At 34.3% G+C, this 26,678-nt stretch overlaps 3 protein-coding genes across 3 annotated transcripts; 2 read left to right on the forward strand and 1 right to left on the reverse strand.

Moving 5' to 3' along the window:
* The first annotated feature begins 8,359 nt into the window (after nucleotides 1-8,359).
* Nucleotides 8,360-20,868, forward strand: LOC110717361 (probable helicase MAGATAMA 3). The gene is made up of 20 exons (XM_021896034.1): nucleotides 8,360-8,695; nucleotides 9,171-9,309; nucleotides 9,405-9,547; nucleotides 9,715-9,909; nucleotides 11,946-12,137; nucleotides 12,288-12,323; nucleotides 13,353-13,438; nucleotides 13,558-13,608; nucleotides 14,428-14,539; nucleotides 14,609-14,714; nucleotides 15,341-15,438; nucleotides 16,262-16,372; nucleotides 16,442-16,534; nucleotides 17,242-17,295; nucleotides 17,777-17,835; nucleotides 17,936-18,020; nucleotides 18,337-18,705; nucleotides 18,908-19,030; nucleotides 19,105-19,191; nucleotides 20,102-20,868. The coding sequence occupies exons 1-20, from the start codon at nucleotides 8,594-8,596 to the stop codon at nucleotides 20,276-20,278; spliced, it is 2,418 nt and encodes an 805-aa protein (XP_021751726.1). The 5' UTR covers nucleotides 8,360-8,593; the 3' UTR covers nucleotides 20,279-20,868.
* A 2,107-nt stretch (nucleotides 20,869-22,975) lies between these two features.
* On the forward strand, nucleotides 22,976-24,290 carry LOC110718208 (CRIB domain-containing protein RIC5-like). The gene is made up of 4 exons (XM_021897018.1): nucleotides 22,976-23,157; nucleotides 23,254-23,354; nucleotides 23,442-23,496; nucleotides 23,603-24,290. The coding sequence occupies exons 1-4, from the start codon at nucleotides 23,100-23,102 to the stop codon at nucleotides 24,124-24,126; spliced, it is 738 nt and encodes a 245-aa protein (XP_021752710.1). The 5' UTR covers nucleotides 22,976-23,099; the 3' UTR covers nucleotides 24,127-24,290.
* A 982-nt stretch (nucleotides 24,291-25,272) lies between these two features.
* LOC110717572 (polyubiquitin 11-like) lies at nucleotides 25,273-25,674 on the reverse strand. The gene has a single exon (XM_021896308.1). It carries the CDS (start codon nucleotides 25,672-25,674, stop codon nucleotides 25,273-25,275), a length of 402 nt encoding a protein of 133 aa, XP_021752000.1.
* Between the last annotated feature and the right edge of the window lie 1,004 nt (nucleotides 25,675-26,678).

Raw genomic sequence — 26,678 nt, forward strand, 5'->3', positions numbered from 1 at the left:
GAACCTGTTTTTGACAGCAGTCTAGTCTGTGCATCTTCTTGAAAGTGCATGATTGTGCTCTGGTAGTCCCAAGTCCCAACATCCACCCCCTCCAAGTAAATGTGTTTTTTTTTTTAAAAAAAAAAAGATTCTGAAATGAAATAGGCTAAATTCATTTTGGACCTCTTAGTAGCTCACAAAGTCACAAACTCAAGTAGAAACAAATTACTTTTTATTAAGGGGTTAGTATGGGCCCAATTTTCATAATTTGCTACTGGGGTGTCTTTTGTTTGGCCGATCGGCCGGCCAATTTAAAGCCGTTATGGTGGTCGATCTTGGCCATGGCCATGGGAGGGGCGGAGAAAGAAGGAAATAGTGGTCATGGGAATAGAGGAGAGAGAAGGAAATAATGTCCATGTGAGGGGAGGAGAGAGAAAAATTGGTGATATAAACATGTTTTTGTTATTATAGGATACCAACTGGGTTTAGCCCTTAATTTGGTATCGATTCTTATCACTCGCCCTTATCTCTAATCAAAAAAAAAAAAAAAAAAAAAAAAAAACTGCGTACGTAATAATCTATCGTACGAAAATTTGATACTTGGATATGTTTATTTGGAGAGGAATAATCTATCGACAATTTGTTATTGCTAACCAACTAGAAAACATAACATTTTGAATTGAAATATTGTGCTCCTCGCGGGTCGGCCTTAATTCAGGGCACTCTAATTAAGTAATTATTGCTCAAGTATTATCCAATGAATGTAATCACTCGTCTCTTTTCTGCTCTTTGGCTCCAAGGGCTTTGAAAAACGTGATGAATGATGATGCCAAGCAATATTGGCGAATCTTGGACTAAAAAAAGAGTATAGCATACACACTTATCATAGCATGTATCATAACATTCTTGTTTATGAAAACATTTATGACGAAATGGAAGATAAAAAGTGGTAATGAATTATCTACTTGTCAAATCCCCCAAATATAGATCAAATAATGTTGTGATTGACAAGTAGATCTAGTAATAAAATAAATTAAAATTTTAAAAAGAACTTAAAAAAACTCTTAAGTAGTCAAGAATTAAAATATAAAGGTCACAATGCAATTGTCATTAGTACTATATGAGTATATGATAACTCGAGGAATAATTTGGGCTTAAAAACTTGTTATTTTAGTTGAATAATAATTTGATGTATGAACATAAGAGATAGACTAGGATGGTTATTTAAAATAAATTCAAAAAGCTATGAATATAAAAGCTAAATAGTATACTAACTATAGTTGCAACTTGCAAGTGATACTAACCCAGGCCACCATAAGCTAGATATGCGACTTGAGATTGATTCGGATGTAGCTGGTGTTAAGTTTTGGTGAATTATTAGGTGCGCTTTTTAAAAAATCTGTTGCGAGTGATATACAAGGACTTTTATTTTCTTCCAACGAATTCGTGGCAAATTCCAAGAAGCCACTAATTAAAATGCTAAATAACATATGCATTAATGGGGGAAAGTGGTTTTTGCTGCCACAAGGAGAGTCAGAGCTCACTAGCCACCAGAAATTGCTGAAGCGAAGGCGTTAGATTGGGCTATCAAGCTTGCTAGGCGATACAGTATGGAGGATGTAATCCTCGAGTCCGACTGCCAACTATTAGTCCGGAAGCTGACCAAAGAAGGTATTCACTTCACTGATTTGGATTCGATTTTAGGTGACATTTTATCTGCTAGTTCTTCTTTTAAGTCGGTCATTTGGTCCCATGTAAAATGTGATGGTTTTCTACAATTCCAAGAAGAATGTAGTAGCCATTCTTTTCATCCTGACTCTAGGTAATATAAGTAATTTCTTTGTAATTACATATGATGCAATTAATTAGTCCATTATGTTTTTGTTGGTGTTTTGATCAACTTTATCATCTAAGTAATAATGGTCTATTTGATACAGTAGTTGATAACTGATGGTGGTACTGAGAATGAATTTGAGTGTAATTTGACAAGAAATAAAGTAGCATCATAATGAATGTGGTTTTTTTTTTTTTTAATCATGAATTAAGGTCAATTAGCATTACGTACCATGGACTTTAGTGTCTGAATTAAATCTCTTATAAACTTACAACACAAATTTATGTTCATTACCTTGATTTATTACCCCATACGTATACCAAATAGATCGTAAGATGATAAATCTGAAAGTTGTGGTATTATGAGAGAAAAATGTTCATCTTTCTTAGGTTTTGATGATTGTTGTTCGGGATATAGGTGCAGCAAAGGTGCTGGTCACAAATGTGTACAAGGTAAGTGGCAAACTATGTCATTATTTTCTTATAATATAATTGAATTGTGATAATTTAGTTTAGATCAAATTGTTTTGAGTTGAGTCAGATTTTGACACTTTTACTCCTTATGTAATATGATTCGTAAAACTTTGTTTGTAGACCCCACGCGACATTGCACGACTGTGGGGGGGATACTGCGACACAGTCAATCCCTACTGGGGAAAAGGCAAATGTTTAGACAGTTTTTTTGGAGGTCACTGTAAACCATGATTATCACAAGATTCATTTATGTGGAGCTTTATTTCATTTGAGTTTGTTAGATTAGCTATTTTAAATTTTTAATGGTTGTTCCACCTAATAAATACGAAGTACTAAAGATATAAAGTACTTCTTTATCATTGTAACACTAATTTACAAAATCAATTTTGTAACACTTGAATTTTTTCATGTGTGATTTGGAAATATATGAGTATAAACATTTGAATTAATGTACTCACTCTGTTTTTTTTTTTTTATATATATAAGCTAGAGTTTAATTTGCACATTTGTCGAGACACAATTTTAACCATTAATATCTTTAATTAAAGGTTAGTAAAAATTATGAAAAAACTAATTTATAAAAGTAGACATTATGACAAATCCAACAACATATTGTATGATCAAATTTATATATTATATATTAATTAAAAAAATTAAGTCAATGATAACATATAAATAGTGGATAATCTCAACTCTATTTTATAAAAGAAACGGAGGGAGTAAAATATTATTCAGATTTAATTAGTGTACTATTTTACGGATCGGAGTATGTATTTATTTGGGGAGCATTCTTGACTATTTGGATTGCCAAAATTACAAATGCAAAAGTTGAGTTGAATTTGTGGTGTATTGATCAAAACTGGAGTAAGACTGTAAGAGCATCTACGTCATTTTTGTTATTAAAAAGGATTAGAAAACGGTTAGAAACTCTATTTCCTTGCCTTTATTCTCATTAGCCACGGTTTATATACAACGTAGTGACAAACTAAAGGGCCTAAGTATACATTGGCCCATTAGGGACATTAGCTAAATAATTACGCTTAACACTCAACTTCAAGTTGGAGCATGCATATCACAAATGCCCAACTTGTCAAGTAAGTACAAAAATTGTCGCTTGCCCAGAGCTTTCGTGTAGATATCAGCAAGTTGCTCGTCTGTTCACGTATATAATGGCAATCACGCTTTGATACTATGTTAACTATGGTCTGGGCCGCACCCGCAAACCAAGAGAGAGAGAGTCCACTTCACAAGTTAAAGGAGGTTCCATCCCAAAACCATATGGTTATAGGAAGAGTAGCCCCTTAACCTTATAAAGTGATTAACTCTCTTTTGTTCAACCAATGTGGGACACTTACATGTGGGAATACTTGGGAGGTCTATTTTTCAACAATCCCCCTCACATGTAAGGTCCCTTTTAACTTTGTTTCATGTGATTTTTCGGGTTAGACTACTTCTTCACTCCTCCTCACATGGACCTACTGTTGACTCAGTAAACTCTAAGTCATTTAGGGTCCCATATCATGGGCTTGACTCTGATACCATGTAAAGTCCCATGGTGGCCTTGAGTTAATGAAAGAAGACGTAAGTTGTAAATAGTTAAATTGTCAGTTTAAAGGCAAAGAGGACAATTTCAATGACCCAAATAGACTCTCGGGGTGTCGTGGGTCCGTAGGAAACACCCCGACCTCTATGGGTCCAAAAAAGTAAAAAAAATTGTCCAAAATTAAAGATTATATAATTCACGCTTTAGGCCAATTTCAAAAAGAATAAAAAAAAATAAAAAAAAAATCAATATTTGATGAAAATGCATACGGTGTCATTACGGTCATATTAGTTGAGTTGGAACCATAAAAAGCCTACCAAAGGTCTATAAAGTCCCCTATCTTTCTAGGTGTTGTGAGTTGTGACCATAACATTTTATTCTAATATTCTATTATGGTGCTGATTTTATATTAAAATGTTATACTGCATTGGTGCTATAGCTGGGGAAGGTGGGCAAACACAAGGTTGAAGAGTTGACAGGTGCAGCCAAACAACCTTGTGGTCTTCTTCGGGTTTGGAGAAGGTGGTGTGCATGGCCAGAAGAGCGCACATTTACGGCAATTATGACGGCTTCATAGCTTCGAGGCCTGGTACGAAGATCCTGCGACCATTAGCTTAATTGGCAAGACGCAGCCCCGGCCTCAAACCTATTGCCTCCATAGTCCTGAAGTTGATGTTGTTATAAACCGAACTGCTGTAAACAATAAAACAGAACAATGTTACCGGAATGAGACTGAGTCGCGGACTATGTCGCTCTCTTAAGAACATTCACGGCACTGCCTTTAATTTGTGCAAGCAGCTCGTACGACAACCGGATGCTCCCCAGGATAAAACAGTCTCTCGGAAAAGAAAATTATACCAATGGATTTGCACAGAACCACCGGACAACTAAACACCAAAATTAGGAACAATGCTCGAATAATTTCTGGAAAAAGATTTCTGAAAATATAAACTGTAAGTGGTTTTTTTTTTCTGTAAAACGGTATTCTGAAAATTGGTGTTCTGTTTGTTGTTGTGTGTAAAACCGTGAAGGAAAAACCATCAATTTATAGAGGGTGGCAGAATGTACCTGGACGGTTTCAGCAAGCAATTAACGGACTGATTAAAGCAAATAATGGACGTAGTTAAGGGCTAAAATCACTTAATTAACCGTTACAAAACGGACCATTACAAAAAGGGGCAAAATTGAAAACGTAACAGTTAAAAATTTAATTAGTAAATCAGTTACAAAATCAAGGAATTAATTCTTGTTCAAAAAATTTAAACCCGTTAAAGAAATCCAATCCAACCCGGCCCGGCCCGGTTCGGCGTGCGTGTGTTAGATTGGTTTGGTAGGTAAGTCCTTCCTCTCCACAAAATGTGGGTAGCCCAAGGGCCACACCCCTTTAGGTGACACCCACCTATATAAACTAAGCAAAGCTTTCATTTTCCACCGATGTGGGACTTTACCATTTTCACAAAATTCACACTTTAAAACAACTTTGTTCCAACAGATGTCTTCCTATAAAATGTGCAAATGTGCACTTAATATAACATTCCTTAAACTAGGTTACATGAAATCTTATCCTAAGCGATCATAAAACTGATTTATTATCATAGCATGTACTACCTCATTTTCATACTATTTACTTACAACTTTGAGATATTATTTATGTAATATAAATATTTAGAAAAAAGTTGCAAATAATTTAAAACGAAAGTAGTAATAACTAACAATATATAGCAGCAAGGATATACGTGATGGATCGGAAATAGGGTGGTGCTCGGAGGCTATAGAGTTTGGTATTCAAGGAGAGTTGGGAGGAGCGGCTTACGGTTTGGCTCAATCGGCATCCATGTGGAGATGAATGCATGTCTTGAGGCGCCTACGATGGGGAGCAATGCGTTTCCTACATGCTGTCACAATTTACACGGATTCTGTTTCTTTGGTTAAGATGCTTAGGGGCGATACAATCACATATATCAGTCTTCGATGGACGGTTGATAACATTTGCCGAGCTAGTACACCATTTGCATGGTGTAGCAACCACAAGGTTCAGAGGGATCGTGTAGACAAGGCGCGCATCCTCGCAACTAACCACGGCTAGTTATAGTTTATCTTCTTTTAATAATGTCGTTTAGTTTTTTGTGTTTAAGCTTATTTTAAAAATAAAATAAAAAATAAAATTAAAATAGAAAAAAAAAAGATTTACGTAATGGATTTTATTTTATTCCAAAGAATTCATGACAAAAAAAAAATAAAATAAAAAACCAACCTTATTCAGATATACAGTCTAGCTCTAAACGATGCCATCCAGTTGTTAAGCCAGTTAGAATTGTACATAAATACGGAAAATCCTTAAGTTTTATACGAAGTATATAAGAGAGACTATCTTTGATTAAAATTAATCAATATACTTAATTAGTCTTCCAATTTTATCACTCAAAATAGAGAGGAAAACGGCTTTCTACAAATCTAAGAAGAATGTTATAGCCATACTTTTCATCCTAGCTATAGGTAATTAGCTACTTCAATTCGTTATTGTATATATATTAGTCTATTAATAATTATTTAGTCGATCAATTTTATTTTTGTAGATGTTTGATAGTTAGACCTACTCGAACTTTAATTCATTTGAGTATTAACTATTTGTTCGGGTAATTATGATAGTATTAGGAATATAATGATGATTATAAGTGTAATTTGGCAAGAATAATAACAGCATCAAAAATTCATAATGATTATGGTAATGTCATCAAATCCATAACTTTAACATAAATTTTCATTCTCACCCATTATCACTCCCCAAATGATAATAGTTTTTTTTTTTTTCTTTTTTCCTCAACATCCTAAATTATAATAGATAGTTGAAGATTAAGATTTATGAATAAAATTAAATTTCAATTTAAAACATTTGAAAAAGAAAACTAATGAAATAATAAATTTGTAGTGCATGTATACCTTTTCTTACGTATTTACAACATAGATTCATTCTCATTGTAATTGTCATTTACTAAATATACTACTCCGTAATATGTTAATGATGTATTTGAAACTTGGATAGTGCATCGCAAATCATGATCGGTAAATCTAAAGGTTGTGGTCTATATCATGATCGGAGTAGATAGTCGTGGTGCTGGTCAAAGATGTGTAGAAAGTAAATGGCAAAACTTTGGCATTATTTTTTTTTTTTTTATGATACATTAGTCTTTTAAAAAAGGAGACTATTAGCTCATCATAATATAATTAATTTAATAATTCGAGTGCTTAGCTTTATGATTTTTGTGTAATAATGTAATTTTACCATTTTAGGAAAAATAAATTCAAAATTTAATACTCCGTATGGTTTAGGAAATAAAAGCTCAGTTAAAGATTATCAAAAAAGTTCAGATAATTAGATCATGTAAAGTAAAAATCAAGTGAATCGATAGCTACCTTATAGTAAAAATATAGTATAATGAAACTTACATTTGTAACTAAATTACATTGGATAATTTATGCAATATGCTTCATATATACAATTTCCTTGATAATTACAAAGGCTTAATTCAAAAAAGAAATTGTACCCTCTACAATTAGTTGCACACCGGTGGGAGAAGTATGTGGTTTAACGTATTTGTCATGCTGCGGAAGAAGCAATTGTGGAAACCGCATTGTGGGAGGCCATTGTAGACCACCTAAATATTGATTATCACCTTTGGGGTTGACCATACCCTTAATTTCACCCTTCATTCACAGGGTTTTTCGTTTTGTTCCGATGTGGGTGGAGATCGGGGAAGGTGGAGAAAGGACGAAGAAGATGGTGGCTATGAGAAAGGACGATGGTGGAGATCGGCTTGAGAAAGGACGAAGATGGTGGAGATTGGTTGTGAGAAAGGACGAAGAGGATGGTGGCTGTGAGAAAGGACGATGGTGGAGATCGGCTTGAGAAAGGACAAAGATGGTGGAGATCGGCTGTGAGATCGAAAGGACGAAGAAGATGGTGCAGTTGTGATGTGTTCGGCGAAGAGATGGTGGCGGTTGTGGTGGTTGTGATGATGAGAAGGAAAAGGATGAGTCAACAACAAAAATAATAAAATATTGTCAAATTTACAATTATTTACAATTTGTGCCATTTGAGTAACAAAGGTTGTTAACTAGGGCTAGCCTTTGATTAAATAATTAAAAAAAACTCATAATTTTACTCTTTAACAAAGTGGCTTAATTAATATTTATTGTAATAAATTAAATGATCACAAGATTCACATTTTTGAAAAATAAAAAATGGTTATGGTAGTGTAGGTATAGTCCCCTACCAACAAACATACAGACATACAGTAGTATAAAGCAAATTTAAAAAAAAACGGATTAAAAAAAAAAATTAGGGCAAACATTAACGGGCATAGGGAGTAAAAGTTAGTTTTCCAAGAATGGAAAACTATTTTCCGATTAAAATATGCTCTATACTAGTATACTACTCTCCCTATCCTAGTATCCTCCTTTCGTATAATATAGTGCTTGTATTTTTTTTTTTTTTTTTTTTTTGAAGAAATCCCGTATTCCATGTTCAAACAAGTTCGAAAATATACATGGTAATTATTTGCCCTAAAACGCAAAACCCATTACTATGTACTCCATATTTTTATTTTTGGTCAGTGTTTTCTTTACCATAAAAAAAAAATAAAAAACCTTAAAAAAAAAAGGTACTATTTTCTTTTTTCCCAATTAACATTAGAAACCCCTTAAACCCTTGGCCCCAATTTTTTACAGCGAGAGAACTCTCTGCTCTCTTTCTCCACTGAAAAAATGGCAATAGAGAAGATCAAAGTGGAGGAGGAAGCTTGCATGATTCGCTTCTACAAGATTGTTCTTAGCTGGGATTACTTTCGTCTTCCTCAACATTCTCAGGCAATTTTATTTTTTACTTTGTTTTTTTTAATGCTATTATCTCTTTAATTTCTTATGCTTAAATTTAATTTCCTGTTAATCAATTATTCAACAATTTATATGCAATTTTTGGTTGGTTTTGCTTTTTGGGTAATTGGTACGAACAATTAAAAACAAATTCTTAGCCAGTTAGTGAATTATTTTCCTATTTGGGTATAGTTGAGATGAACAGTTTGTGATAATGATTGCAGTTTATTGTTTTTATTGTTATTGTTATTGTGATGAGCTTTGTAATTAGATACAAATTCTTAGCCAATAAGTGAATTGTTTTCCCCATTTGGGTTATTTGAGATGAACAGTTTGGGATATATAATGCATTATTTTTAGAATTTTTAATGTTTCAATTTTTTATTTTTATTTATTGTAAAAATTTTGTTCTTGTTATTGCATTTTGATGATCTTTGTGATTTTTTATATTTGGGTATTTGAAAAGCAGAACTCTAGCATACAAAGTAAAAAGGGTTTAAAGGAGGTGAAGGATACATTTAAAGATGTTGATGATTATCTTGCAACTTTTGAGCCTCTTCTTTTTGAAGAAGTCAAAGCCCAAATTGTCAAAGCCAAAGATGAAGAAGGTATAGTTTGTTTCCTTTCACTTCATCTTGAGACCTTTGTTCTGAATATGCGGATTATTATTTGTATAAATATTAAAGTTTCGTCTAACAATCAGGGGCATCAACTTTCGAGCAGAAGATTTGTATGGTTAAAGAATGCAGTGATTTAGACGGGTTTTATTTCCCGGTTGTATTTTACACAACGGAGGAGGAAGATTCCTTTTTCCAAAATGATCTTTTGTTACTTTCGAAAGAGAAGGTGATTAAACTGCTTTTTCTAGTTTTAGACTAGTTTGGGAGCTAAGAATTAAGATTTAAGAGTAGCATTATGAGTTAGTTCTTTCATGGAAGATCTCTTATTTATCAATAGATGGTGTGTTTGCTCCCGCTCCCATCTTGCTATTTTAACATGGTTAAACATTACAGATTGTTGGTAAAAGGCTTCCTGAGACATATGCATTTGCGTTGGTGGAGCATCGTCAGATAGATTCTCTTAGACTCAGAATGTTTGTACAAGGAGAGGTTAAGGGAACTGATACCAACCGTACTGTGTCTAGCATGAGACTTGCCAATATGCGTTCATGTATAAAAGTTGAACAAATTATTCTGCACATGTCGAAGGTAATACATACTCCCTCCGTTTCATAATGCTAGTCCCATATACTATTTTGGGCGTTTCAAAAAGATCTACCCATATTGAATATATTCCATTTTTAACTTAATTTTTTTGGAATTAATTGGTTGTGGATTGATGACATGACTCTAAGTAAGGAAATATCTACCTTAAATTATGCAATTATGACTTATGCTTTCCAAAAAATAAAATCAAAAAATTAAATAAGGTAAACTAATTATGAATTATCTTGTACTTTAATGTTAGATTCCAAATATTCTTCTTTTCTTATTTTATGTAATTGATTCTATATGGGACTAACATTATGAAACGGAGGGAGTAATTACTTCCTGAAATCTGTTCTATTTTTACATTTTCTGCATTTTTGCTATTTAATCAGTGTCTCATATAAAATGTGTTCATCTGTTCATGGAAAAGAAATGAATGCAAGTTATGGGTACCAAATGGTCCCATAGAAGCAAAAGAAACATATATTTGGGAGATGGCAGCATAGTTCATCATGTTCTCCATCTTTCTTGGCTTTTGAATGGTCTATTGTAACTGAGGTACCTATATTTGGTTCAGAAACTTACTTTAAGTGAAAAATTAGCAGAGCTAGCTTACGAGAAATTCTCCTATCAAGGACATTGTATGTAGATCAAAGAGGAAAAAGAAAAAAATTGAGTCACTTAGTCTCTTTGCTATGTACAGTGTCTGTAAATTGAACCTGGATGCTTATGAGTGATTCTTCAATCCATGGAGACTACTTTCTTACATCTGAATAGCTCCTGCCTCCTGATTTTCAATTTAGCATTATAAACTGAAGAAGGATTATTAATGCTTGACTTAAGTTTGGAGGTGGGTGTGGGGGGACATGTAATATGTATGTTTAGAAAATGACATTGTTTAAATATTTATGGGAATATGCCTATAAATCAAGTGCTGATAAATGAGTTAAATAACTTGCAATGCGACCACACATTTATCAGCTGAGGAGACATTCTATATTTTTGGTTTTTTTAGCTGTCAAGTTTGCATCCCTTTAACTTGCTTTATTTGGTTTAAACTATCTCAAGTTCTCCATGGGTTGACTGATTTCCTTTAATTTTTTGCTGTGTATGGGTTATGTTGCTGAGGTGGTGAAATGGGGAGGATGGTATAAGCTATTCTATAACATTTGTATGTGGAGTATTTTGACAAATTTTCAAGTTAAATGAACACTTTGAAGGATGGAAGTTGGCGCTTTAAGAAGATGAAAAGCATTTAACAATTTCAGTTTATAGTATTCGGAAGTTTCATGCTTGGTGTTTATCTCTCCCAAAATTTGTCCCTAAATAAAAGCCCCATCCCTCCTAAAATTTCTCCGTGGATAAAAACTCCATTTCTCATTTAGGTGGAGCCCCTAAAGAAAAACGTTTAACAATTTCAGGTTTTTATTCACTCTTATTAACAAAACCCCTTTAACCCCCACACTACATTTTCTTTCACTTCCCTTAAAAATAATAAACTATTTCCATTACCTTTTTTTCTTTATTTATTCATTTCAACTCTAAACAACAATACCCCATTACTATTCCTCTCTTAAACGTGTCTGTCCAAGAGAGATGGCACGTTTATTTAGGGACGGAGAGTACATCTTTATGTAGGTTCCTACACAATTTACTATATTTGCATATTGAAGCTCATTTGAGAGAGCAGTTTTCTGATTTGTCATTCAATGGCCTAAAAGGTGTGGTTATGTCAGGTGGCAGCTCATTTATAGGGTCTACATTCCCCATAGAAATGCTTCTTCCATTCTTTATACTTGCAACATTTTTTTTTTAAGAGGGGGGGGTTGGTGGTGGTGGAGGCACAAGTATTGAGAGAGAGAGAGAGAGAGAGAGAATATGGCTGGTGTTGTTTCTACTCGTAATGTATTAAGTCTAAAAAATGCTAAAAATTCTGTACTATATTTTACTTGGTGATCTTATCATATGATTTTCATTTGTCAAATTTTCAATATAGTCAGGTTCCCTTTTATTCGAGTAACTAATTCTTACGACAGGTCTGCAGTTTATCTACCATTTTTCGCGAATTTGTTGCCATGCGGTCTATTAGCTCTCTTCCCTTTAGGGATGTAATTTTGAAGGCTGCTGACAGCAGCGCCAATTCAACTGGTCTTGCTTGGGAGATCCCTGGGAAATTGATGGAATCTATTGAAAGTAATCACAATGTGTCTCAACTGGAAGCTATACGTGTGAGTATTTTTGAAACTCTTGGATTTCTCATTTTCTTCTAGTTCTTTTTTGCTTTCTAATTAGTCTACATATCTCTCTAATCCAGTTACTCTTAGTTAGAAAGTCAATATCCTATTTTTACAGTAACCTGACGTGACTGATTTATTCAGGCAGGGCTATCACGGAAACCTTTTGTCTTGATACAGGTATTTTCTGACTTTGAAACTCAAGCAGCAGCAATTTAGTCACTTATGTCAACGTGTTTAGGGCCACATTTATGTGTTAATTGATTCTGAAACTAACTGTATGGCATAAGAATGGATTGGGCTAGTGTGTATAGGCTTGCTTTGATTTGACTGTCTGGTGTATAAAGAGATGAATGGTTTTGCCTGGCTTTAATTTTTTAATTGGTGTTATGTTTTAATGTGTTTATTTCCAGCATGAGGCACTCTTGAGTCTTGATAGTGGACGATTACCCGGGTGATGGCTTCTGTGTTGCTGGGCACTGAAAATTTTACAAGATATCAACATGACCTGTACTATAATGCTGTATTAATACCTGATAGACTATTTCATTGTAGAGTTAATTATTTTAACCTTTTAAGCTTGAAAACTTGCGTATTTATGAAGTTCTTGGAAAAAGAGGGAGATTGCCTCTTGTTCAAAAGTTATTCTCGGGGAACAATTTTTTTTTTCTTTTCAAATCCATGGCTCAGGAGAATTTCCTAGCAGTCAATATGAATTTTGAAGTTGCTAATATGATGTTTTTGCTGCAGTGGAATTTTTCTTAGATCCAAATTCTTACTATAGAAGACATTAGCCAATATGCTTCTTTACCAAGTAGTCAAGTCTCTCTTTTCTAGCTTCTTGTTTATTGTTATGTTTACATGGTTTGATGATGTTTGTAAATAATCGAATGAGAGCTTCCACAATACTGGCACTGATTAATCAAATCTCAGATTGCTGTATGATCTGGAACGACCACTTATTTGATTCCTCTATTTTGTTCTGCCAAAGTAGGGTCTTCTTTGGTTTGATGATTCTGGTTCTTGTTTCATGTTTACTTTGAACTTTTCTGATTTACTTCCTTATTTTGGGATGGGGGAGGGAAGGTGGGCGAGTCAATAACTTTTTAAGCAGGATCATCCTTATTTGCTATACTTTTTTATAATATTTCTGTATATGCTGATTATGATCTATGAGGTTCTTGGAACCTGATTTTTTGTTCATTTTAGGGTCCTCCAGGGACTGGAAAGACACAAACTATTCTTGGGCTTCTTAATGCTATTCTGCATTCTGTTCCAGCAAGAATGAATGCTAAGTGAGTTACAACTATCCTCACTTTTTTCTCATGGGCGATCATGTAGCAGACTGCCTATGCTGTTTCATTGTGGAGGCTTAATTTCACTGATCTGGGTTTTAATTTCTTTACTCTTCCAGGGATAAACTGCGTGACATGAAGCGAGGGCCGGAATTGCCTATGGAGGAGAAGTATGTTTTGCCTGTTGCTCAATTGGCGTCTTAGATACTTCTTCTTTTTGGCCTTTGATTTTATAATATCTTGCTGTGCTTTTTGGATTTTGGAACATACTTATTAAAATATAATTTAACAAATAAACTGTGGTGTATGCTCTATTTTCCTAATTTTTTTTTGCAGTTTGCTTGTGCTTTATCTTCTTGGTACTCATTCTTTCAAAATTTTGTCCTGGTCTTCTTCCTTTCAAGGAGTTTCTGCTGGTGCATTTTTTTGGTTGGAAGTATTGTTTCTTGTTTCACATGTACCATAGCTTCATCTATCGAGGTCAAGGCATTCTTGTTCATGTGTCATTGGTGGATCATTTGTCTTAGTACTGGTTAAGTATATATGCATCCAAGCAAGCTGATTATTATTTAAGGCAACATCACACTTCAAAATTCAAATTAAATTCCAGCTAGGAAAGATGCAGAATCTCTATCTAGTGTTAATGGAGTTTAATAGTTGTAGTTCTGAGGTTTTTTTAACAGAATAATAAAGTATAATAGCTCATCAGATTGCCTATGATTTTTAGTATTTGTGAAGTAATTAGTGCTCATTATGTATTAGAATAAGGGTCAGTTAAAAAAAACAACTGCCTTGTCATTTCAAGGGTCAGGCTATGTACATCTGACCCTCCTCTCGCTTGCCCAGGAAGAGAGACTCTTTTCAGACATAGGTATCAAGTTATTGTTGTAGGGAAGTAGCAGAATCTGTTGACTGTTGTTGCATATAGATTTGAATATTGTTACACAAATCTGTAATGATACTAACCTCAACATGTTTATGTGATACAGGTGCAATCACTGGAGACTAGCATCTCCCTGGATATCCAAGGTCAATCCAAGAGATGAGGTCATGCCAGTTGATGGTGACGATGGGTTTTTTCCAACCACTGGAAACGAATTGGTATTTACTTATTTTCCTACTATGATGAGTATTCTGTATATTGTCTTCTGAACAGTCTATGTGGTGCAGAAACCAGAAGTTGTAAATTCTAGTCGCAAATATCGTGTTCGTGTGCTGGTTTGTGCCCCATCAAATTCTGCACTTGATGAGATTGTGTTGAGAGTTCTAAATACAGGTATACATTTTTGTCTTATCTTTTCTACCTTGTCCCATATAAGGTGTCATAATTATGTAATAGAAAAAAATAATAAAGGGAGCATCATTCCCTACCATTGATTTCTGACAAGTCTTTATTTGTTGTGATGTTTCCAACTATCAGTAATACTCTTTTATTTTCAATAGCCATTTATCGCGTAGTAAATGTTTTAGTTTATTATTTGGAAACTAGACAGCTAATTTGAGACGTCTAGAAAATAAAGATTTGACAACTAATATGAGATGTGGGGAGTACATTATAAGAAGAGACAAACAATGTAAGACATTGAGAAGATCTATTTTGGTTCCTCTAGATGAGGAGTTTCAAAACAATGAGAAATTTTTTATTAATAAAGTGACGCTCTCAAGTACGTGCTTCATTGAGTATATAGCTGTTTCTACATGCTTCTGTAAATAGTAACTGGTTTTCAGCAATTGAATTTATTGGATGTGCTCCAACCTCTACTCCTTTGTTTCTTTCTTATGTTTCCGCTGTACTTTTTAAGTCATTGGTTGATGTAATCTGACAGTCAGATATGGCAGCCTCAGAATGTATCTTGTGATGAACTAACTTATATGATGATATATTATTCCGGTTATCTGCAGGTGTTCGTGATGAAAATGACCGTGCTTATAATCCTAAGATTGTGCGCATAGGTCTTAAGGCTCATCATTCAGTACAGGCAGTTTCAATGGATTATTTGGTATGAATATCTGATGTACCTTGCACTGTCTTTTTTTTTTTTTCCCAAATAAAAACTATTTAGCCTTTTCTTGTGGCCTTAGGGTGGGAATGATACTCTGACTTTGTATGTTTTGGTACACATCCATCCTCATTTGATCCTTGGCTCCTTCCACATTCTCATCACTAAAACTTCTTTTCAAGGTTGTGGCTTATTGGAGGACCATTTTAAAAACCCATGGTAGCTTGCAAGTGCAATGGCCAAATTAAGTGATCCATTGGCTATGATCTTTAGAGTGTGAGATGGCCTGTAATGTATGGAATTGATTATTTGGCATCTGATGTGAAGCCATTCTATTTTTGTGAAAGAACTCTTATCCCATGACTCATAAAACATATCAGTTTGGCTCATGTCATGGGATGTGACAAAGTTTTACACTGGCTGTCACTGGCCTACCGAAACCCTCCTCCTTTATCCAGGCTTGGGACTGGCAGCGGGAAACCCAGTGGCGGAATTAAATCAAATTTTGAATGTGTTAACTAAAGTACAATTTTTGTGTCTTGGGTTGTTAAATCTTTCTTGTGCTAACTGTAATAGAATCTTTGTAGCTTGGGTTGTTAAATCTCAGTAGTAATGCCTTGTGTGGACATGTAGAAGGAGGGGGGGGGGGGTTATATGATTATAACGGCATATGGAGGATCTATAGCATCTTTCAATGTAGATAATAATGGCAGTGAGGTTGTTGAGCATTATCAATGGTGTTATTGTTGTTAACCTGCTAATTTGCCTGTAGTTGTACTATTTCGGCTTCTCTAGTACTTATACAACTGATTTGTTTTTCAAGGTAGAGCAAAAGCTAGCTGGTCTGGAGGGCCATCTGGATAGGCAGAAGCAAGGAGCTCCAGGGAGTGATAGGGATAGCATCCGTGCATCAATTCTGGATGAAGCTGTGATTGTATGCAACTCTTCCCCTAAACTGGAAAGTTTTATGGTGCTCTTTTCACTAATACCTTTCTGGATGTAGGTATTCTCTACTCTCAGCTTCAGTGGTTCGACAATTTTTTCTAAACTGAACCGTGGTTTTGACATTGTTATTATAGACGAAGCTGCTCAAGCGGTAAAGTATTCTGCCATCTGTTTGTTTAAGGATAACTGTTTGTATTTCTCATGCTAGTAAGTAAGCTGTAGTTTATATTTTAATCAAGGCAAATTTCTCATAAGAGGAAGGAAAAGAAGGGGAGTGAGGGGAAGGGGAGGAAATCTGGAAAGGGAAGGGAGGGAAGAATGATGAGTTTTCCTTCCTAATGTCTCCATTATTGGAGAGATTAATTTCTTAGAATTTTATCCCATCATTCTCTCCCCTGCAATTCCCTTCCTTCCTTATTTGTTATCCAAATGAAAGATACTCCATCCCTCCATTTCCCTTCCCTTCCTTTCCCTCCATTTCTTTCAATCTAAACAAAGTTATATCCTTACTTTTCACTGTGGATGCTTTCAAATTACAAGCATGCAAATTTTCTATAGCTGAAAAAACCTGAATGATAATGCTGTGTGGCTGAATATTAATATTGGCTTTTTGAATTGCTTCTTCTGTTCTTCTAGTTAGTTTGTCAACCATTTATGTCAAGGGACTCATGATCCGCAACACCACCCCCCCCCCCCCCCCCCAAAAAAAAAAAAAAAAAAAAAAAAAAGAATTTGTTTGCACTTGTGGACTCCCCCAGTGTTTGTATGTGCTGGCTTCTTTAACTGAGATTTCCATCATCAGATTGTTTTATTTGTCTGATCTTGGCCTTCAAATTTGTTTTTTTTTTTGGATAATAGGTGGAACCAGCAACTCTCGTGCCTTTGTCAACTGGATGCAAGCAAGTGTTTCTGGTAACATCTACTCCCCCTTTTTTCTAATAGTGATCAAACGTGTACATTACATGCTTACATGGGTTGGAAGATAAAAATTTATGTTTTATAATGAGGATTTTTTTCCTCTGCTTCACATTTAAGCTATAGTTCTGTGTCACATTCTCAATCAAAGTCTATGAAATTGTACCTCTTTGTCCCAAATGAAGCTTTTGTTGACTTGACAGAAATATGAAGGTTTGACATGTAAAAGTCGTATAATAAGTACTGCAAGTGAGCATTTGTGAGTATCTAAAACTTAAAATGGCATCTACAATTAAAAAATCAGAAATGCTTTTTCTCAGTAATCCATGTGGTAATGCCTATATAACATGTATATTGTATGATAAGGAGTGAGAGCTATAAAACCTGATGTTATAGGAGTTAAACATATGTGCAAATGTCCTGGAATTGGGCTTCTGCGGCTGCAGGTTTACAAGCTATCATTTCATTGTCTTATCAGGTTGGTGATCCTGTTCAATTGCCAGCTACTGTGATTTCTACTGTGGCTCAAAATCTGGGGTAAGAATCTTAATCTTATACATCTGTCTTTTGTCATGTTAGAACCTACATCATAAATTACTTCTTTAATTGCTTCTTACTAACTCATGTATCCCTATAGATACGGCATGAGCTTGTTCAAAAGATTCCAGAAAGCTGGATATCCAGTATTGATGCTCAAGACGCAATATCGTATGCATCCTGAGGTACACTGTTTGAACTTTGTGGTGTTATCACTCTTATTTCGATTCTCTGCACATACAGGTCTTTAAAGTAGTCATATGTGGTACTTGAGCTAGATTTGAATTGGGTTTAGACTCTTACAGATTTCATAAGCTTGAGAAGATATCTGGTTCTCCAGTATTACGCAAACTATTATAATTCTAAACTTTGATCCCATATTCCCTTTACCATTCTGCTTTAGAATTGAAAGTTAAGGGAACTCTTCCTTGATCTTTTATTTATGTATGTGTTTACTATCATCATCTTCATGTCAATGATACAAGCGTGTTGTTTTAATAGATACGAAATTTTCCTTCTCAAGAATTTTATGATAATGCACTGGAAGATGGTGCTGATATTGAAGAACAAACAAAGCGTGTGTGGCATGATTATCGCTGTTTTCGCCCCTTTTGCTTCTTTGACGTAAAGGATGGGGCAGATTCGCAACCTGAAGGAAGTGGATCTTGGGTAAATGTAGATGAGGTTGAGTTTGCACTCCTCTTATATCAGAAATTGGTTTCCAAATATCCAGAGCTCAAGTCAAGCTCCAAACTTGCTATTATTTCTCCTTATAGACTTCAGGTTAAGCTCTTCCGTCAGCGTTTCTGGGAAATATTTGGGATTGATTCAGAAAAAATAGTAGACATAAATACTGTTGATGGTTTTCAGGTATGTGATCTTAGTAGTTTTGTTCTTGGTTTTAAAATGTGCAATTTTTATTGTTTAATGTCTTTGCCAACTTTGATGTCGTGGATGCCTGAAATGAAAAGCAAGAGTGACCAAATAATCAACTATGCGATGTATAGTCATACTATCTGACTGAAAATAGTATTGAGAATCAAACTATGTAAATTGCTGGAACTCATTGCAGGGACGGGAAAAGGATGTTGCAATATTCTCATGTGTTAGGGCAAGCAAAGAGGGGGGTATTGGATTTGTTTCTGATTTTAGGCGTATGAATGTCGGCATCACCAGAGCTCGTTCATCCATCCTGGTAAGGCTGATCAACAAATCATTTTTTACATAATTTTCGTGATGATTCTTTCACCTGAACTTCGTACTCTCTAGGTTGTGGGCTCTGCATCAACATTGAAGAGGGACAAGCACTGGAGCAACCTCGTAGAAGCTGCTGTGAAGAATAATTCTCTTTTTGAGGTAATCATGGTTTATTCTGCATTCCACGAATATCATGCACCTGTAAGAATAAATGCCACTTGTCTGGTCATTGGTGTTGAGCTTACAATCTGCTTGATGTGGGGCATGTTTCTGATAATTTGAAGTAATACTAATACTTATTGATGATGAAGCTGTTTCGACTAATTTATGTGGGACATTGTAGTATTTTAGTCTAGCATCCTTCAATTGTCCGTGTAATGGACTAAACAGGGTGTAGGAAATACATGTGAGACTTAAATATGGAGTATATGTTTTTTGTCTTCAATAGCTTCAGGGTTTCTGTAAATTATTGAAAATGTATGTGTTGGAGGTTGACATGCTGAGTAGGGTTAAACAAGTTCTGGGATATGGGTGTCTTTTTAAATTCAATGAGCTACTTAAGTATTGATTTATGTGGTATCTAAACAAGCTAATCAAGCTGAATGTTGAGATCACTTTTAATATTGACAAACAAGTCAAACTCATTCCCTTACTTTCCCTTGTACGACTAGCGAGGGTGAATGTTGCCTACTGTTTCTTAACCTAATCTACCTACAACCAAATACTTAAAAATCCAAAATTGTACATCAAGTTTTGATGCTAAACAAAGACTAAGATAGATATTGCTGGAAGACGTGAAGGAAACAGCATCTCCATTCTACTTCTTCAATTGACTATAATTAATAAGAGAATGTAGTAGAACTCATTATGCTAATATCCTGCACATCTTGTCATTGAAAGGTGAAAATATAGAAAATTGAAGATTAAGAGCTGGGTTTCTTGGTAGGATAAAATTTGTCTTTCATGTGTGAAGATCCTTGTTTCTGTTGTGTGCAAGATCATACGTTTTCGCAATATATAATGAGGGTCCAGCTATCATTTCTCATTCTTATCAATATTATCATGGCAGGTAACCAAGCCTTATGCATCATTCTTTAGTGACGAACACATGAAATCCATGAAAGTGGAGGTTGAGCCTGATGATTTCGATGAAGAAATGTATGCACCTATATATGGTGATGTGGACAACTCTGTACAAGCAATGGATGTCGATGAAGGTTTTGGTGATGCAGGTGGTGATGATTAGTTTCAGAATCTGCATTGGGCAAACTGAAGAAGTATAGTAGACGGGCTTCATTTCTTGGGCAAACTGACAATACTGCCAAGGCTGCACTTTGCAGGTTGAAGTTGACTGTAGAAAACTGATGACGTAACAATGACTACTAATTTCTGCAGGCTGAGCTGTAGGAGATGGCTTATTGGAAAACTGGTAATGACATCATCCCGAAAATTTGAAGATCATGGGATCGGAAGAGAAGGGCTTTGGACGGCAAGATATACCCCTGCCGGACTAAAGGGTTGGCCTCATGGGATAGTGAACCCTATACAATTTTGAAGATTGATCCTTTATCTATATTTCTGACTTCATATCAGGAAAATATAAAACTATACCGTTAAAGCTGTAAATGACTTGTATTTTTTTTTATCATTTATTAAAAAACAAATGTATGTACTCAGGAGATCCATCATTTATTGTAGTATAGTAATTAGGAAATCCATCATGATGGTTCTTAATAATTGAAGTTACTAATTATGCTGAATTATAGTATATAGTAAAGTATATGTTATGATGTCATGTTGGATTCTATTTGATTATAGGATTAAATATGCTTATTATTCCTAATTTCCTACTCAATTAGACCACCCTACCTGTCTCTGTGTCGAATATTGTCAACTCACTGTTAGTCGTATGCTACTACAATGATTTTTGATTTATAGGGCTATACAATTTGAGGTGATTTTAACTTAGTATAAACATGCTCATTTTGTATAAGTTATTGGATTACATATTCAAACACAAATCACTAAACCCAAAATAAAAATAAAAAAATTTACTAAACCTAAGTCAATATTACATTAATTAATAATTTATAATTTCTTACCAAAGCTTAGGATTTGTTTGGTATCGTTGTGGTTTTCATTTTTTGGTTTTTTTGTTTTTCAAAATCATATAATATATGATATATAATGAATCAAATAATAGTCAAACTTATTAAAATATAATTTTGAAAACTGACAACAGAAAAGTGAAAACATCTTTTTTCGTGTTTTCTATTTTTGATGTTTAGTTTTTCTTTTTTTTTTTAAATAAAAAAATAAAAAAATAAAAAATAAAAAAAAACCGAAAACAAAATACGATGCCAAACAAGACCCTTAGTTTTCCATTTTATTTTTAATTTATTTAATATATTACTCGTAGTTTTTTTGTAATAAATTTCCAATTAAAGTGGAAAAATATTGCTTCAAATATCTAAATATTCCACTCTTACATTCTACAATATACGAAGTATATATATAAATCTGTCCACCTACAATATACGGGAATTTTTTTAAGGGTACATAAAGATATAAAAGCTATGATTTTATTTATTTATCTATTTTGAGGAAAAGCTATGAAAATGTTGTGTAATTATATTACGAGTTTTAACCTAGTTATCTTATGTCTATCATTAAATAATTCTCATGTCAATTATAGAAATTTTACAAGTATTTAATTTTCAAGTATACATTCGCATAATTATTGTTTACTGTATTACTCTGTTGAAAGATTGTTATATACACCCGGATGCAAGGTGTGTATAATTATTTTCATACACTATGATTGTATCTTTTCTAGATTATTATTAGTTTGATGAAATATAAGAATTTATGAGTTTTTTTTAAAAAAAAAAAATTAAAACACAATTTTTATCACTTTATTTAGAAAAAGTAATAAGGAGAAAAAAAAAGGGGGGGGGGGGGGGGTAAATATAACAGGTTGTATTATTGAAATTTAGCTGGCAATTGCCAAATTGGACCAAACCAACTAAACACGTTTGGCTCCTAAATCATATGGCAAAAATCTCTCATTCATCTTACATAAATAGATTAAACAAAATTATTCCTTTCTGATTTTTTTTTTTTTTCTTCCTCCTTTAATTTATACAAAAAAAATAACTATATGAAAAAACCTCAGCAAAATTCGTTACATTGTGAGCCAATTTCTTCCTAGTGTTTATTCCTAGCCAAATATTTGTGAAGATCTTCTATTTCTTCAATCTATAATGTATTAATGGATTCAGGATAATTCTTTATACGACTAATTTGATGAATTATACCGCAAATTTGTTTCTATTATAAGGTGAGAATGCCATTTTTCCATTCGCACTTCTTAATTTTTTGATGAAATATATATTTTGCTTAATTTTACATGCTTAATTTGAATAAATGTTACGCTATAATATCAATATCAAGTTCCGACAAGGCTATCATACATTAATACGACGTAAAAAAATCACAAACATCTGAAAAATAAAAATGCATGTTGTTTTTGCATCAATAGTGTATGAAAACATTGATATATGCTTGTTTGTTTTAAGTGCTCAAGAAATTAAACATGGAAACATGTTTGTAATAAATTCATAAATGTTGAAAAAATTAAAAGGTCAACTCACAAAAACAAGGAGGAAAAAACGCTAATGGAAAAGTTCAAATCATTCCATGTTTTAATGAAAAAAGACTAATTTTTAATTATGCTTAAACTAATATGTTGAAGGTCTTCGTGGTTTCCACTCCAAGAAAAAGGAATCAATCAATTAATAAATTATATTTGACAATACATATTATTGGAGATTTTTGAGAACGGTATTTGATAAACTATCTTTTATTACAAGATCTTGTTAGTTGGAAGGAATAAGATGTTAATTTATTTATCAAGGGAAACAAAAAATGTACATGTAAAAACATGAACATGAATTTCTCCTACCCTTTTGCAGATTAGATTATTACATGAACAGTTAGCTTGTATCGAAATTTGCTAACGAACGTTCGTTGTGTCGAAATTTTCTATCGTGTGTCATCCAACGACGATGTCAATGAAGATGAAGGGACTTCTCAAAGGTCTTAGATACATTTCAACAATATTTGGTAAGTTTTTTTTATTGAAAGAAAAATAAAACTTTTTTTTTGGTTTAATGTGGAATATAATTCTTAATATTTGCAAATTTATTGGTAATAATGTAGATGAGGAACAAGAGACAGAAATGCAAATTGGGTTTCCTACTGATGTAAAGCATGTTGCTCATATTGGTTGGGATGGTCCAACTGCGAATTCGCCGAGCTGGGTATTGTAACAATTTATTTCATATGTATCAGTTAAAGTATGATCAGATTAGTTATGATCGAATTTGAATATTTTGTGTATTCCATAGATTAATCAATTCAAAGACGGAGAAGGAGGAGGAGGTGGAGGAGGAGCTTTGAATGGTAAGAAATTAAATGACCAATACACAATTTTAAGTATAATACCCTCTTCGTCTGGAAATAATAATTACATTGGATGTGATACATGTTATGTTTCGTTTTTGTCTAGTTGATCAACAAAATGGACCTAGAACACGGGGTCTGGTCCAAGAAAAACGGTTCTCTACAAGTTCGGACTCACCCATTGAGTCTCCCTCTCGAAAGAAGTCCGACAAGCCTAGGGGATCGAGGCGTGCTAACTCGACTCCCTCTGCTGTCGAATCCCCTAGAAGGTCATTAACAAAGCAGCAGCCGCAGCAACAACAGCAGCAGAGCCTCCGAACAGCAGAAGGTGAGTCAACCTCAGTGAGCCAAAAAACCTCCTCACGCCGGAAAAAGACCAAGACCAGCTCATCTCGATCATCAACCAAGTCCAAGTCCACAGCCCCACCAGTCGTCGAGTTTTCACACTTCTCGGATCCTGGTGTAGGAGGAGGAAACAGCAGCAGAAATACTGCAGGAGTCAGTGCAGATCATACACCACCACGTCGATCGAAAGGCAAAGATACATGCCAAGGTTCACTTATAAAAGCATCAGAGCAAGAAGATCAGAAAGCATTGGATGATATTTCTAGAGGAATTCATGCAATATAAAAATAGTCTCATCATCGTGTGTAATGTATATTTTTCTGTACACATTTTATCTTTTTACCTCCCCTTTTTTGGCAAACTTTGGTTTAGAATCTCTTCTATTCCTTGCAAGTTGCAACAGATTGATAGTTGTATTCTTTGATTGGAAGTAAATAGAACAAAAATCTTCTTAGCCAAGTCCTATTCTTCGCTTATAACATGTAAAACCTGACTTTTCTGTTAGCAATAGTGTTACCTAATTCGCAGTGCGCTTTTAATAATACCCTATTGGATATGGTAACGCAAATCATTACCAAATATGTTAAACTGGTATGTATTTGTAATACCATACCTAGTTCGTAGTTTGTGAAATTAATAAATTAGGTAAATCCGCCAAGACTTATCCAATTCAGGGTAGTAGGTAGTCAAATATGAACTACTAGACCAAATATTTTCTGAAAAATTGTGCAGTTAAAATTGATCTAAATAAACCTGATCTAACTCGTTCCCAAAGCAGAATGACCTGATCCAGACAACCCATATCATTTACCATAATTACTTAACTATCAATACAAAACTAGATGATATAATCAAACATTTAAATTACCAACATGAGACAACAATATCCATCATACCTTAACACAAAATTTCTTAAATCATAAAAAGCTTGATGAGTTTGATTCAACATAAAAACTTATAACATGGACTGACACAACAAACAGACAGCAGTAGACAGCTTACTGCAGTTACCAGAATAACAGAGAGATTCTGGCATATTACATGTAAAATCTGCCGAGTGTTTCTCTAAAACAGACGGCGACGACACAACAAGAAGAAAAAAAAAACAACAACGAACAGCAGCAATAAGAACTGCTAACAACAACAACAACAAAGACAACAACGACGACATGCAACAATGACACCAGAAAACTTAAACAAAGACGACGATAAAACCCTCATCAAGCTAAGCAAGTTCTTGTACTACTATGCGCTTGAGAGGACGCCCCATTTTGAGCAAGGAGTCCTTCTTGACACCATAGCTTGCAAGGCTGTAACCAACAACGAGCCTTCTCCCTTGGAAGTTGATGGGGTGGTAGCAAGGAGGAACAATTCCGTGCTCATCAAACATCCTTCTATGGATAACACGCACGTCATCTGAAGCCAGGACATTCAGATAGTCCTAGCCTTGTACAGCTTCAGAGACACCTGAAAAGGATAGATCAGCTGCAGAACAGTATGATCATCAATGCAGTATGAAGCCAATGTCCTCGAATCCTCGAGAGCCTTTCCAGCCAACAAAAGTCCAGCTTCATCAACCCTCGAGTTTATCATACTCCCAACCACAGCCCTGGCATACCCAACAGTCTGAAGCTTCTTGATCTGAAAGCTAACCATCCCACAATTAGGGGTGTAAATTGATATCCACACGAGATCTTGAGGTATCTTGATCAAGTACAGGATCGAATGAGTAACCATGTTGAGACTAGCAAGGGTTACACGAGGAGGAAGGAGCCTGCCCTTGTACATGAGATCGTAGTTGTTTGGGTTGCACCCCAGCTTATTCGCTATCATGATTTTGACAGAATACACGGTGTCATTGACAGTCGCAACAACCATCATGTTCAGCTGAGGGTTGGAAGGGATTTTGATGAGCAATTTCCTAATGTTGTAGTCGTCGACTGTCTGTTCCTCATTCAGAGATTCATCTCGATTGCAGGAATCAAGGAGGTTCTCAGCAACACCTTCCTTGCTGCAAATCTGTTTCAGCTTCTTGATTTTGTCAGATTTCTTCACTTTGAATGGTGTTATGTTTTTGATCTTCAAGTTAATGTTTATCTGTAAGGAAAATAAAGGCGAAATTAAAATAAAAATAAGTAAGTATGATCTAAACATATTAACAGAATTAAATCAGTCTATATAAATATATATATCACCATTGATATTCTCGTGTACATATGATATTAGTGACAGCAGATTGAAAGAGGACATGGTGGACGTAGTTGAGAGTGTGTGTAGTACTACAACAATGATCATAGAACTAGCAAACATACCGCGAATTTGGATGCAGCTCTAAAAAATTACTAGAGTTTATTAAATTTTACATGGAGAAGTCTATTAAAGTGAAAGATACATGGTATAACTCATCAAGTTCAAGCTTAAAATGTTAAAATTTTATTGTTTGAGTTACTATTACTCTAACCAAAAATATCTATTCTAGAATGAGGTAAACATGTATAACACACGGCCACAAATCATAAATCATGCAATATATATAAGGAAAAGTTAACGAAACTAAACAATATAATGTAATTAATAATCTACCAAAAATTTCCGGTGAGAGAAAAGATCAACCTATCTTAATAGCTGAAATACGACGGTTAATAACATAATATAATCTCGCTATTTATTAAAGGGAATTAATAAATACGCAAAGTTGTGCACATAGATAACCTAAGCTACATCAAACATTCAATTATCTAGAAATCTCGTGAATTACATAGATCTATCATGTAATTTTATGCATCGTTAACAATTGACAATTTTAGGGATTGAAGCTAACAATTGACACACAATCA

Source organism: Chenopodium quinoa, unplaced genomic scaffold, assembly GCF_001683475.1.
Source record: "Chenopodium quinoa cultivar QQ74 unplaced genomic scaffold, ASM168347v1, whole genome shotgun sequence".
NCBI lineage: Eukaryota > Viridiplantae > Streptophyta > Magnoliopsida > Caryophyllales > Amaranthaceae > Chenopodium > Chenopodium quinoa.

What these genes read in the sequence shown, in the direction of transcription:
- LOC110718208 (XM_021897018.1), top strand. Translation starts at nt 23,100, where the DNA reads ATGTCAATGAAGATGAAGGGACTTCTCAAAGGTCTTAGATACATTTCA. An exon ending in CTGCGAATTCGCCGAGCTGG is followed by an intron (nt 23,355 to 23,441) that starts GTATTGTAACAA and finishes TGTATTCCATAG; the next exon opens with ATTAATCAATTCAAAGACGG. An exon ending in TGGAGGAGGAGCTTTGAATG is followed by an intron (nt 23,497 to 23,602) that starts GTAAGAAATTAA and finishes GTTTTTGTCTAG; the next exon opens with TTGATCAACAAAATGGACCT.
- LOC110717572 (XM_021896308.1), bottom strand. Translation starts at nt 25,674, where the DNA reads ATGATAGCGAATAAGCTGGGGTGCAACCCAAACAACTACGATCTCATG.
- LOC110717361 (XM_021896034.1), top strand. Translation starts at nt 8,594, where the DNA reads ATGGCAATAGAGAAGATCAAAGTGGAGGAGGAAGCTTGCATGATTCGC. An exon ending in CAAAGCCAAAGATGAAGAAG is followed by an intron (nt 9,310 to 9,404) that starts GTATAGTTTGTT and finishes TCTAACAATCAG; the next exon opens with GGGCATCAACTTTCGAGCAG. An exon ending in TGTTACTTTCGAAAGAGAAG is followed by an intron (nt 9,548 to 9,714) that starts GTGATTAAACTG and finishes TAAACATTACAG; the next exon opens with ATTGTTGGTAAAAGGCTTCC.